The sequence below is a fragment of the Gadus macrocephalus genome, chromosome 22 (genome assembly GCF_031168955.1).
Source record: "Gadus macrocephalus chromosome 22, ASM3116895v1".
NCBI classification, from domain to species: Eukaryota; Metazoa; Chordata; class Actinopteri; order Gadiformes; family Gadidae; genus Gadus; species Gadus macrocephalus.
In genome coordinates, this window is record NC_082403.1 from 7,337,542 (window position 1) to 7,351,561 (window position 14,020).

General features: G+C 44.9%; 1 protein-coding gene across 2 annotated transcripts; it reads left to right on the forward strand.

Annotated features, from left to right (window-relative positions):
* Positions 1–464: 464 nt before the first annotated feature.
* On the forward strand, positions 465–10,076 carry LOC132451319 (palmitoyltransferase ZDHHC18-B-like). 2 transcript variants are annotated; one of them, XR_009524042.1, is made up of 9 exons: positions 465–1,494; positions 2,448–2,608; positions 3,031–3,180; positions 3,588–3,725; positions 4,039–4,090; positions 4,324–4,426; positions 4,918–5,030; positions 5,707–7,213; positions 7,254–7,632. XR_009524042.1 is itself a non-coding variant. In XM_060043701.1 (9 exons), exons 1-9 carry the CDS (start codon positions 1,235–1,237, stop codon positions 9,059–9,061), a joined length of 1,476 nt encoding a protein of 491 aa, XP_059899684.1. In that variant the 5' UTR covers positions 465–1,234; the 3' UTR covers positions 9,062–10,076. The 2 variants fall into 2 exon arrangements, 1 of the variants encoding a protein (XP_059899684.1); XM_060043701.1 differs by lacking the exon at positions 7,254–7,632 and adding an exon at positions 8,684–10,076 and having other exon boundaries at positions 5,707–5,827.
* Positions 10,077–14,020: the final 3,944 nt, after the last annotated feature.

Consider the following 14,020-nt stretch of genomic DNA (forward strand, 5'->3'; position numbering starts at 1 on the left):
CCCTTTGGAACTCCATCCCCCTGGCCATCCGTAACTCTGATTCACTGCAGTCTTTCAAAAGTCATCTCAAAACACATCTCTTCAACATCACTTACAACACCTGACAAAAAATGTCCACCCTCTCTCTTTCTCACTGTCCTATCTTTCTCTGTATTGTTGTTTTTGGAGTATTTGTATGTATGCATGTATGTACTGTACTGTTAATTTGTATCCTTTTTGTTTTGTGTTTTTTGTAAAGCGTCTTTGGGTACCGAGAAAAGCGCTATATAAAACCTATGTATTATTATTATTATTATTATTATTATTATTATTATTAATATCCTTTCATCTTTTGTGCTCGGCTAAAAATATAACAAATCAGATAACAGGAGCATGATCATTAACCACAAGAACAAAGGAATTATCGAGCTTCATTGCGCTTTTCTAAATGACGTTCGTTTATAATTAAACAAAAACAGTTCATTGTAGGTGGCGACATTCTCTCTCACACACACACACACACACATCTGTGAAGCTCCGAGCATCCACCTCAGAGAGGAGGAACATATATTATTTACTATAGGAGTTTAATCCACAATTGTGTAAGACTCAGATTGTATTGGGCTAAATATGTTCACTCTGCATGTAACCGCTAACCGACGGGATCTGACGTCTTTTGTATTCATATTCACCACGGGGGGGTCGCTGCTGTCAGCGTTAGCTTAGCATAGCTTGGCTACGGAGCACGGGTAATGTATGTTTGTCCGGCTAAACACCGTTACTTGCAGACACATCGTGCACTTTGGCGTCGTCGCTCATTGCTTCAGAATTATCAAAGTGAAGATACAATCGCCAAGTCATAGACCAAACACCGATACACACTGGTACGGTTTAACCTTATAACGCTTAACGTTGACGTGCTTTCTCAAAGCAGTGTGTTGAGTCCGCTAACCAAGCTAGTGAGTCGCTGGCTGGGGGTTAGCCGCTAACGCTGGAGGTAAACATGCACCGCACATAAAACGATGCAGAATCAACCTGATGCGGCTCGGGTTCAAGCTTAGCTCAATGAATGGTGCACCCAGGCGAAGTGATGCAAAGTTATCTCCAGACGGGTGTGATTGGGGACGCCAGGTCGCTGTGCTGAGGACCCGATGCCTTCGCTGAGCCTCCACGAAGAGCGTGTCAGTGATGCTGACAGCTGCTGTCCAGATGCTTTGGCTTCCCAAAGTAGCAGATCGGCCCTCCTACGGAAGAAATGATGAAAAATTGCGAATACCAGCAAATCGATCTGGAGGCACTGTCAACACCCGCCCCCACCCCTTCACCCCAACCCGTCACTGACAATGGGAAGGAGGAGGAGAAGACGGCGAAAAAACAGCGAAGAAAGTGGGAAGTTTTCCAGGGGAAGAATCGCTTTTGTTGCGATGGGAGGATCATTATGGCCCGGCAGAGTGGGGTGCTACCCCTCACCCTGGGCCTCATCCTACTCACCAGTGTGTTATTCTTCATATTTGAGTAAGTTGTTATTGTTCTCTTTGATTTACTATTCCTACTATTTCTCGTGTGACACGGAGGCCTATGGGTTAAAAAAGTTGCATTGCTATGACTCCCGTTAAGGGACATGTACCACATGTGGTAAACAAATGTGCAACGGTATGTGGTCATTGCGTAGCCCACATATTCTTAACCGATTAACTGCGTTCCTGCAATGTCTTGGAGCAAAGTCTGCCACTCTCAATTTCACTGTAAGTGAATAGGCCCATGGTGTCTAGGGATTAGGATGGTGATTAAAGCTATTGAACTTTGATTAAAAGCAGATCCCTGCTGGGGATGAAACGCATTAGGTCTGTGAGACAGATTTAGTAATTGGATGGCTAAGATGACGCTAAATGCTTCTTTCTTTGCCAAAGTGGCGGCTTGACTAAATGAAGAACCACCCCTCGACCTCAGGGGCCAAACATGCAGTAAAGCAACGTTGTGGACACAAGTGGTTACTGCATCCATTATGTCACCTCTTTGTTGTTGTTGCCACACTTGGTTCAAACATAACCCTGTTACTTTATTTACTGAGTCCCTGAGCAAGACAACTAACCCTAACTGCTGCCGATGAGCTGGCTGTCGCCTTGCATGGTTGATACCGCCGTCGGTGTGTGAATGTGTGTATGGATGGTTTGAAGTCGCTTTGAACAAAAGCGCCTGCTAAATGACCTAAATCTGAATTAGGTGCATGTAGTCCATCGTGGTAATGAAATAAGGTCTAATAGCTACTACAATTTTACATATCAAATCAAACTTGAGGATCTAGTATAAAGACAACCCTTCTTGTCCTTCAAAGTAAAAAAAAAGCATAGAAAATCTGAATTGCTACATTGACAGAGCTCTAGTTTCACCCTTTTAAATACAAATGTAATTATTTCCGCGTTTGTAAGTGGAACTCAGTTTTGTCTACGGTTGTGTTTCCTCTCCAGTTGCCCCTTCCTGGTCCAGCACCTGACCGTGTGCATCCCTGTGATTGGTGGAGCCCTGTTTGTGTTCGTGGTCATCACACTGGTGCAGACCAGCTTCAGCGACCCCGGCATCCTGCCCAGAGCCACCCCTGACGAAGCTGCTGATGTGGAGAAGCAGATCGGTAAGTCTGGCCCAGCCAAACAACCCCAGGCACTTTTTGTTTAAGTGATGACGAGTTAGGATGCCTCGCTAAATGTCTAATAATGTCTCTCCATAGTTGTCCAAAATAAACAAACACCTTGCCTGTCACTTTTTAAACAACGCCACCTAAAAAAAGAAAAAAAGAAACGTGGTCACTATTGACCTAAATGGGACGGTCACACTTCCCTCATCGATATAGCCAATTATATTTCTAGTCACTGTTATACCTCTCTCTCTCTCTCTCTCTCTCTCTCTCTCTCTCTCTCTCTCTCTCTCTCTCTCTCTCTCTCTCTCTCTCTCTCTCTCTCTCTCTCTCTCTCTCTCTCTCTCTCTCTCTCTCTCTCTCTCTCTCTCTCTCTCTCTCTCTCTCTCTCTCACCCCTTCTCTCTGTCTCGGGTGCAGACGACGCCGGCAACACCACCTACCGCCCGCCGCCGCGCACCAGGGAGGTGCTCATCAACCAGCAGGCGGTGAAGCTCAAGTACTGCTTCACCTGCAAGATGTTCCGGCCCCCGCGCACCTCCCACTGCAGTCTGTGTGACAACTGCGTAGGTGGGTGTGACGGCTGACATTTAACCGCCCTGATCGTTAACTCACGTAACCCGGTGGATGCCGGTGGTGGTGGTAATGAGAGACGCCCCCCCCACCCCACCACCCTCTGTAAAGACTGGGTGCCACATTGAGCGGGCGTTGAATGGAGATGGACTCTAGTGTTTTTCTACTGTTCACCAGGGACATTATAATTCTTTGCACTTTTACCAAACACCCACCTTTTCCTGTATTAAAAGGTGCTATATAAATAATATTAATATACTACTACTACTTCTACTACTGCTATTACTTCTAATTATAAGAATGGTTCAATACCTAAAGTAAAAACAATGTTTATTGCTGATTTATCTCTGGCGTTGTGGAGCTCAGACTTGCGTCCCCTAACCTGAGCCCGTTCCCCCTGCCAGAGCGCTTCGACCACCACTGCCCCTGGGTGGGCAACTGCGTCGGCAAGCGCAACTACCGCTTCTTCTACACCTTCATCGTGTCGCTCTCCTTCCTGACGGCCTTCATCTTCGGCTGCGTGACCACCCACCTTGCACTGAGTAAGCCCCCCCCCCCTCCCTCACCTTCTTGCATGGAATTACTACACTGTAGCTATGCTGCAAAACAGGCCCGGTAAGACCGTTCCACAAAATCTGCACGCTCGTGCTAAGCAGTTTACCATAACAAATGTATCAGCAAGTGAACACGAAGGGATTATTATTCAGGTGCTCAATTGGGTTGCTAGCTCAAGCAAATTGAGCAAAACAAACTTTTAAAAGTCGTCTTTTATTCTGATTCGTTTTCAGTTCCTAAGCAGTGTTTACAGGTCTCATGATGTATGGACCTATGTGTGTTTTGTCTCTCTGGCTTAAGGGGCTCAAGATGGAAAAGGCCTGGTGTTCGCACTGCAGGAGAGTCCTGGCAGATATCCTTTCAGCCAGAGGCTTTCTTCGAATTCCCTTAACCAGCATTTCATCGTCATCTATATATACATTGTTCACTTTCTAACTTCCTCCTCTGTCTGTAAAAAAAAAAAAAAGATTCATAGTCCTGAAAAGCTGTTGTTAGCCAGAGTCTGAAAGTTGCATGTGAATGCGTCAAGATAATGCATACTGTGTGTCTTGTGAAGTGCTGTGTGTGGCCTTAACGTGTCTGCACTGCGGTGGAGCTGGTCATCTGCTTCTTCTCCGTCTGGTCCATCCTGGGCCTCTCGGGCTTCCATACCTACCTGGTTGCTTCCAATCTCACCACCAACGAAGACGTGAGTGTCTGGGTCACTCCACCATTCATTGTTCTACTTTATTTGTTTTAAAGGTATAACATTCGAAGAACTAGGCTCTAAAAAGTGTTGTTCAAACTGTGGTATGGTACTGGAGATTAATATTTTATTCTAAAAGGCTTGTTAATATTAAACAACATTAACCAGCCATCGCTTTGTGTATTCCATAATATGTTTTCCATTACAAGGCTTGCCATTCATGTTACTGGTTAATATGTGTTTGCTAAATGAACACACTGGGATGCATAAGCACTGTTTCCCCCTGGCCATGGTCTTCTTGCAGTAATAGCTGTGTATGAAGGGAGCCCTGCCATTCTCCGTTCAGCCGCTGCATATGCATCTCCCCTTGCTTGTTGTTTGCATGTGAGCCACTGCTCTAAACACACTCTGTCATGTAGATCCTCACTCCAAGGTGACAGAGACCCTGTCACCCACATTAACGTAATCCTGCGTCCTGATTGGCTGTGTGGCAGATCAAAGGCTCGTGGACGGGGAAGAGTGGCGCGGAGGCGGCCACCAACCCGTACAGCCACAGAAACATCTTCGTCAACTGCTGCTCTGTTCTCTGTGGACCCATGCCCCCCAGGTATGGACTCCATATCACAATGGGAGTCTGTGTCGGTGTCACCTGCATGTTTTTATCTATAAACAGTATTAGTAGTTTCTTCCCACTGCACACTGAGGAAAACTAGAGTGTGCAGAAGTGGCAACAGAATAAATGTTTTATTATGAAGTCCCTTATGCCAGCTTATGACAACTGATATCAATTGATATTTATCAATAAATAAGTAATTTTTTTGTCTTATCCTGCAAACTCCCCATTGGTCAGTATTAGGCACACACCAGTGAGTTGGTAGATGACGACAAAGGCTGAATTAATATAATAATATATTTTTATTTGTATATAAAAGTGCTCCTTTTTTTGTAATTCGTTTTATTTGAACACGATATCTTTTTACTTCAGAATTAAAGCGGTACCGGTAACGCTCCCAAGTGGGGATCCCTTTCGAAATAAACCACTTATTATCTTGCGCGGACCAACTGGCTGAAGCTCGTCCAGTCGGTTGAACTGGCTCCGCCCCTCCACAGTAACTGCTGCGGCAGACCTCCCACACACGATGAAGGGAATGTGGTCTGGCTGTGTGAGACTACCTGTCACTAACGATTTTGTCACGAGGAACCACAGCCTCGGTGCTAACTGGGTCTCCTTGGTAACGACGGCCCCTCTGAGACACCTCTCTTCCTGTTCCCTGCCCTCACAGTCTGATTGACAGGCGGGGCTTCCTATCAGCGGAGGAGGAGGCGGCTGCGGCGGCGGCGCCACAGGCTACCAGCAGAGAGGTGGAGCTGCCCGTCCTGGCCTCCAAGAAGGACATAAATGTGGTAGGAACGTGGCTTATGGTTTGCAGGAATCTCCTTTCGCTTGAACAACCCCCTAACCCAGTGGTTTTCAAACTGTGGGGCGCACCCCCCCTGGGGGGCGCCAGAGTTCTTCAGGGGGGGCAAAAAAGAATCCCGAAAAAAACCCTGAAAGGCGATGATTCAAATCATCAGTCGTACTTCAACTGTAGAAGTAACATAACTAAATAAATTTTCAACCGTTTATCTTCGTGCAAACCATTTCACAAACCTACACACTTGTATCTTCAATAATATCGAAACAGAATTTCGATATCATTTAAAATTTCTTCAGAATCACAGTTTTAGTTTCATACCGCTTCGTTTTCAGCTGTTTTCATTGAAGACGTCAGCCCATTCTGATACACCTACTTCTAGACATCGTAACTCATTCATTTTTCAACCGTTTACCATCGTTCAAACTATTAAACAAATCTACACACTTGTATCTTCAATACTATCTGAACGGAATTTTTATAGCATTTATACTTTTTTCAGAATCACAGTTTTAGTTTCAAACCGGCATCGTTTTCAGTTGCTTATAATAATTTAGGTCACCATAGCAACGCCGGTAAACAAACCCCGCCGAATAGTCGAATCTCTGGACTGAAAAGGCAGATCTGATTCGACTCAGAAAATACAGAGTCGGGGACCCTGAATGAATCTGTTTCAGCTGAAAATTTTTCTCTGAGGGGGGGCTCACTCTCTCACACTTTGAAAACCCCTGCCCTAACCCCATCCACAGCAAAAAACGTCTTCATCGTTAGGAGAGCCTGGTTTCCTAGCATAGCTGACCCCATCCTGACCTCTTGACTGCGGCCTGCCAAGCCTCCATGTTGTTATTAAAAATAATTCTTAAAATCAAAGCTTGATTTTAAATTGACCCCTATGCACTGCTCAGAGTCTTTAGTCCACACTTCAGTTTCACACTCCGATATACTTGGTGAGAGGTTGATGGTTCCAATGCAACACCATGGTCTCGCCTTAGCTCAGAAGGTTCTGCGAACACGGGCAAGAGCGATTTTAAAGACGCCATGCAGCACGGGGAAGAACATGCACCGCACTGACCAACCAGCAGCAGGTGCACCAGACATGCTTAATGAGCTAAAGACGGCCGTTAGTCCGTTATTCAAATGAGAGCAGAAGAAGAAAGGGCAGATGAGCGATCAAAGATGCGTCCTCGCGACGAAGGCCAGGTCCCATTGTCGGGGGACTGGGGGAGGATGTTCATGTCTCTTCCTCCATCGGCCTGAGAGGAAACGGACTCAGTGAAACATCAGTGTCGCATTAAGGGAAAACCATAACACCCTATCAAATAAGAACAAAAACTTCTGAAAAACAGCTTTTTTTATTTAAGTGCGGGACTATATTGTTCTCTTTTTTTATTGACCTGATAATCCAAAACATACAGTAACGGGGACAAGCAATATCTTTCAAGAAATGTGGGTGCATGCGTCCATATTGTTCTATGTTTTTAAAACCGCATTCAAGTAGTGGTTTCGCCCAGAATCAACCCATAGAACCACAATATAACTGTCACTTTAAATCTAAATTATACTCAACGTGTGTTGAATAGCTAGGCTGTTGGTCTTAGTGCTTGCATTTAGCGTTCTGCGTTCTTGTGAAAAGTCAATGACTTCTGGTAATTGCTATATTATAATAATAGTCTAACATAAATAACCTGGAAAACACAGCAGGGAAGAATCGGTGGGTTTTGGTTGTGTATGCACTTGATTTACATGAAAATATGTGTAACGTCGACAAAATAAAGTCCTGTCCACGACTGGTGACCTTTGGTGTCTTGTGTATGTCTATGCGTGTGTGTCTGTCTATGCATGCGTGTCTAAACCTATGTCCTGCCATCCGTCTCTACTACGAGGAGCATTGTCTGAACTTTGCTCTGTCCTGTATGATTGAGGAGCCTGTTTTTAGTCAAGCCAGTAAATCTCTAAGACAGGATGGAAAAAAAAAGTGTGTCTTTGTTTTTGTCTGTGTGTGTGCGTGTGCTTTGGCTGCAGTTGTTTCTGCACGAGCTGTTCATGGAATGTGTTTGGCTGGCTGCCTATCAGTGTGTTTACCGCCACACCAATCCTCCCATCTCATTGGGCAGACGTAACCGTGGCATGTTAACCGCTTGTTGCTAGAAGCTCGCCGTTTTGTTCTCTGCATGCACGTCAAGGTCCGATGGATGTTTTCATATCCATCGTGTCCTTGGCGAGCAAACGATTAGTTCAGGTCTTGAATCTCTGCTATTTTATGCACACAAGTCCGGTCTGTTTGTACGGCTCACAGTGTTGGAATGTGTGTTCATCTGGGTCAGAGTAGAGCTGTTCAGCCCCTGGTTATATGAGGTGCAGGCCGTGTCTTATCCCCTTCTTCTCGAAGACAAGACGATTCATTATTCTTCTTCTTATTATAACCATTGTTCACATTTCAAAGTTCAACTTCCCGCCGAGCGTGTGTGTGTGTGTGTGTGTGTGTGTGTGTGTGTGTGTGTGTGTGTGTGTGTGTGTGTGTGTGTGTGTGTGTGTGTGTGTGTGTGTGTGTGTGTGTGTGTGTGTGTGTGTGTGTGTGTGTGTGTGTGTGTGAGAGAGATCTGGGCAGTGTCTCAGTCGTCTCCCCAGCACAGGCCGTTCTCCCGGCCCTCTCGGCCCAATCACTCTCTCTCTGCTGGGAGGGGGGCGACTTTCACTCCGGCTTCAGCTGCCTCGCACAGAAGTAACCCTCTCCCTCGCTCTCTCTTTCCCCTTCCTGTTTCCTCACTCCGCTCCGACCTCCCAATCGCCACCCATCACCGTCTCATCACCCCCCCCGCCCCCCCCCCCCCCCGGTGTGTCACAGGGATCCAAATGTGTGTCCGAGGAGTCGCCCGCACGCCCCGCCTCCCGCCCGCGAGCCCCGCCCACGCCGCCCACGGCCGACCGCCGCCGTGGCGGCGGCGGCGGCGGCGAGCGCACAGGACACAATTCTGCGGTGAACTCTGACCCCGCCAGGGACCACCGTCCGGCGGGGCGCGGGGCACTGCGCCACACCGCCGCCGCCGCCGCGGGCGACGCCCACACCCACACCCATCACAACGCCAAGGCCCACCACAAACGAACTCACCGGGGGGCCCGCTCCGCTCTGGACGGCCCCGGCGGGACCCGGGCCGCCTCCCCGGGTGTGGGACGCTCCTCAAAGGACCGTAGGAACGCCGGCTCCCCTCCCCCCCTGCCCTGAGCCAAGGCGGCCGTTCTCTGTAGGGTTCATGTTGCACGCTACGATGCAGTTACTGCCCTGCTTGTGAATTCACTTTGTATACCTTTTTTTTTTTTTTTTTGGTCGAAGTCCATATGTACGCTGATTTGGGGTTTGGTTTTCTTACCGCTCATGGGAAAGAAGATGGGGTGATTTAAAAGAGGCTGATCCTCGGTGATGGGGTCTGATTTGAGATCAGTAGGATTCACAGAGACTTTAGGAACATGGCTTCATCCACGCTTAAGACTGAACTGGCACCCTCTCACAAGAGCCGTAACTATACTACCTCTGTTTTCTCATATTAAACCTGGCTTGTGAAGCATGCTAGACACCCAAATATTGTACCACCATTTAACTCTACAAAAGGTGAAATGGTCACTTTTATGCTAGCTTGCTGTTAACCAGTCAAATAAAGAACTTTTTTGGATCACAAAAAGAAAAAGGTTTCAAGGGGTACACACAGTATATTGTGTACTATGCAAATTACATAATGTAACTTTTCTTTGTTCACTTGGAAGTAATTCACATATCTTCCTTGCATCTATGACATGAACATAAGGTTTATAATCGCTTTATCCAGTTTAAAGGCGATGTGTGTCTGATGATCTGGTGTTTGTCGCGGCCCTCGAAGTTGGTCTAAACTATGATTGAACTGCAATTCATTTCACGGTTTGCCGTAAGCATATGCCTGGACTCCTTTGTTTGGTAACCTTACCGCCAGGCATACCACAGCATCGTCAGCACTTGACATTAACAACATGGCACAAGACACATTTCTATTATCATCACAAGCGTTTCGGTGTTGTTCAATTGTTGCTCAAAAGGCCAATCTTCAACAGTGCTACGAAAGCCCTGCTTGTAAATGTAAAAAAAATATGCATGATAATGAAAACTTCTGTATTCTTTGGCGACATTCATGTGTTTTTTTGTGCCCCCTACCCTATGATATACCTCGAAGGTACAGACGTTCTTTCCAAATAAAAAGCCGACCCTTCCCCCCATTTGCTTTTTTTTGCCACCCAGCCCCGAATCATTCAGAACACTCCGTGTTCGCACTTAACTTTCTCTGAAAATGGTAAGGACATTAACCCTTACGTATCTACGATGGATGCATAAATCTGATCATGTTCCTCTAACATTGATCCCAGCAGAAACTGTGTAGCAATGCCTGTGCTACACGCCACCTAGATGGCCCTTCTGGGCTTCTCCATAACCCGGACGACGGATGGTGATTTGGAAAGCCGGTTTATTGAAAGGTTTGCAGACAGTGGTCCATGACAACGGGGCTCCATGTTGCCATGCAGATCTCTTCCTCAGTGTGTTTGGTGACGGCTTGTTTAACCTGTGCAAAGGTTTGCAGTCTCACCCAGCCCCGAAGTCGAATCAGTCTGATTCAGGCCAGGTGAGGCTGCTTAAACCATCATCCACGCACACTATACAGTTCTATTTCATTCTTACTGACATCCAGTGTTAAGCACTGCCTCTGGCGGTCATCCAGAATTCATAGAACGGTAGTTACATACGTAACTCTCGATAAGGTTCCCTTGTTCAACTTCACAATGTGGTGCTCACCTTGTAACCCAATATGCCTTTATCACGGAGGGTGTAGACCTGTAGCTAACTACGTAAATCATGGGGCCATTATTGAGTTAAAGTCATGGGATACACCTAAGTTGACCTCTACTACTGCATCTCTGTGATAAAGACCTTATAATTGCCCAATAAAATGTGGAGGATTTGGACAATGATTTGCATTCAAACTGTAGAGATTATACACTTTCACATACAAAGGGGGTTTCACATCAAGTCGAACGGCACTTATTATTGTGTGAGATAATAAGATATGGGAAACTCTACTTTCTAATTTCAGTTTCAAAGGATTTTCCGGGATGAATGTACTCAAACACTTCAAGTACATAATGAGGTAGGCCTACTTAATATAGAGTGGTTTCAAGTTTGAAGCACTATACCTTAACTATTTTACTTATGCTACTGGCTATGCTTCTCTTCAGTGTTCTCACTTAAAAGATAATATATAATACAGTCATAAAACATTGAATTCTAGGCCCAACCAAATCTGGATCCTCTCAGCCTGACCAACAGATTTCTTTTACATTAATTGTTTTACAACTATTGTTGATCCTGATATGAATACTTTTGATAGTTCAAGGCATTCATTACTAACTAGTGAAATACTTTAACTTGAGTGGAGTGATCAATGGAGTAATCATTATATAAATGAAGCCCTTTATCATCCGTCTTGGTAGGCTCTGGGCCCCTGAGCTGAGACACAGCTCTATTAAGTCATTGCTAAATTTGACCACTAGATGGAAGTGATGACTTGAATATTTTCAGTATTCAGCAGAAATGTTCTTTGGCTTTTCTGTTGACCCCTTTAACCTGTGAAAGAGTGGAGATTTTGTTAGATCTCCCTCTCTTCCTTCAGGCTGTTTTTGTGGGGCTATATGGAAACGTTTTTTTGTGCGTTTTTTTTTTTTGCATCGGTCAATAATGTACCATGAGAGTGCAATATTTTTCTAACATGGTATACGTTAACGGATCAATAACAGTGTCGAATCATTCGTTACAAATACATCATGAAGTGCTGCAGAAGGATATTTTATGTATTAAGTTATGAAAATAACATTTATTTGAATCATTGTGGGTAACTGGTGTAAACATAATTAACCAATCCTTATTTCTGTTACTGGAAAATAATGTATTTCGCCGTTGGTCAATCGATCAAAAAACATTATTTTTCAATAACGGGAAAGCATGTCATGGTTTATTCAGAGACACAGGAAAGCTGTTCAAAAGCCCAATGACTTGAGCTACGTTTAATAAGGAGAAACAGTTTGTTGTCAGGAATGAGATGATGTCATTTATTGTCAAGAGTTTACCTGCGAGTTAACAGTGGATTAGTGATACTGGGTCTGTGTTGGGGTGTGGTGCCAAAATACGTTATATTAACAAACTGAAATGATTAAATGGGGAGCAATACCATTCTTGAGGGATTCTAACATTGCATTTGTTTGTGCACTTCTTCTAACTTCCCTTTAATTTCGTGTTGCAGTTTTTTTGCCAACCATTTCCTTGTTGCGTAGGCCTGAGTGAAGCTCAAGGTCAGGACAGTCGATGTGTGATATGTATTACTTGTCACACCTCTTACCGTGAATAGGGCGACGATTTCCGATAGACCTCTGAAGAATAAGTCCCGCCTCCGAGGCTCCTGGTTCCCTCAGTCAAATGTTAATGGGAAATAACGTGGGTTTTTTTAATAATCGTTCGTTCGTAACAAACTCTGTAGGTGGCGAAGAAGTAAAAGCTGGCTCATGTTTTGAACTACACACTTATTCCATCTAGTTTCCACTAGGGTTTTGGATTTTCATTGCCGTTAAAGTAGTAAACGATTATTAATGTTAACCGGGAGCTGGTACCGATCTGCGCAGACTTCATTCTTCATATTTGTTAGGGAGGGAGGGAGTAGATGTCCTTGCGTGCATCCAGTCACAACCTAACATGATGGTAATTTCACATGCGATTTCAGTGGTCTATAAAACAATGTTCAGCCTCTTTTCTCCACGACTTAACTTTTTGGTTTGACAGTGATAAGAGTTTGTTGGCTTTTATTGAGATTTAGATCGTTTAGATCGATTTCACACATGAACGAGAAGTGCTGGTGCCACCTCCGTAGGCGGGCTCTGGTGCCACTGAACTCCATTTTGGTGAAGACAAACTATGAAACATTGCTGTTGCTATGCAACCTTGACTGGGAGAGTCGTGACGTTCTAAGTCTGCACAGATCAGCTTTAGCGTAATGCCTCTTCATAATAGTTAACTACTTTAACGGCACCGACGATCCAAAACCCCAGTGGAAACTAAATGGAAACAGTGTGCAGTTCAAAAAAGTGACCGAAGCTTTTACTTCTTCGCCACCTACAGAGTTCCTTATGTAGGATCATTCAAAAACTGCATGTTATTCCCCATTGACTTTCGACCGAGGGAACCGGGAGCCTCAGCCTCGAAGGTGGGACTTATTCTTCAGAGGTCTATTCCTTATGTGCCTTTAATGTATGTGACAGGTCCACCAGTTAGACCAGTTTTACTGAGCATTCCTCAACATATAATGCATATAACAACTTGTTTCTATAACGACTCTGACTTCCTTCTGGTCTGAGATAATGTCCATGCACAAAACGATGCGGTTGGCAGGGAGATTCCCTTTGCACTCTGCATTTTAACGAGCCTTTAGTCCAACCCTTCGTTGGCTTGGGGTTAGAACTTTTTCCGTCACTTTGGCATCGATACCATCTCATCAAAGGCGAAGCAAACGTTTAATTAACGCTTTACTCTGAGGCAACGCTGGCTGTGGAACTTCTCTCACCTCTCCGCCATTGGTGAATGTCCTTGTCTTCTCGAGGAAGGTCCTCAACATTGGGAAGTTTGCCCTCTAGGGCAGTGGTGCCCACTATGCCACTTTTTTGAGCATACCCAATTTAATACGGTACATCAGTGGAAAACATTGCAATGGAAAACACGAAATTGAATGCACGAAAACATATTTTAAATAATGACAAGCCATGATACATGATACTGTACATATTTTTGTACCGTTCAAAATGTGTCTATTTATATATTTTAATACCAACCTGCAGTACCCTCGCAGACCACCAGTGGTACACATTACCACCGGTGACACCGCTGCTCCAGTGTGCAGCGATTTGAGATTTCTAGTTTGAAGACTGTCCTGATGTCTTTTTCTGTCTGTATCGTTCTGTTTTAAAAAACTGACCATAGTCCATTGATCCACAGAAATAGCATTCCATTTTTTAATGTATTCTTTACGACCATACCTGGTCAAATGTTGTTGTTCCGCCTATGAACGCTACAGTTATAATGCATCATAATTCCATGTGTTCTCCATTGCGCAGTTGTATTGAC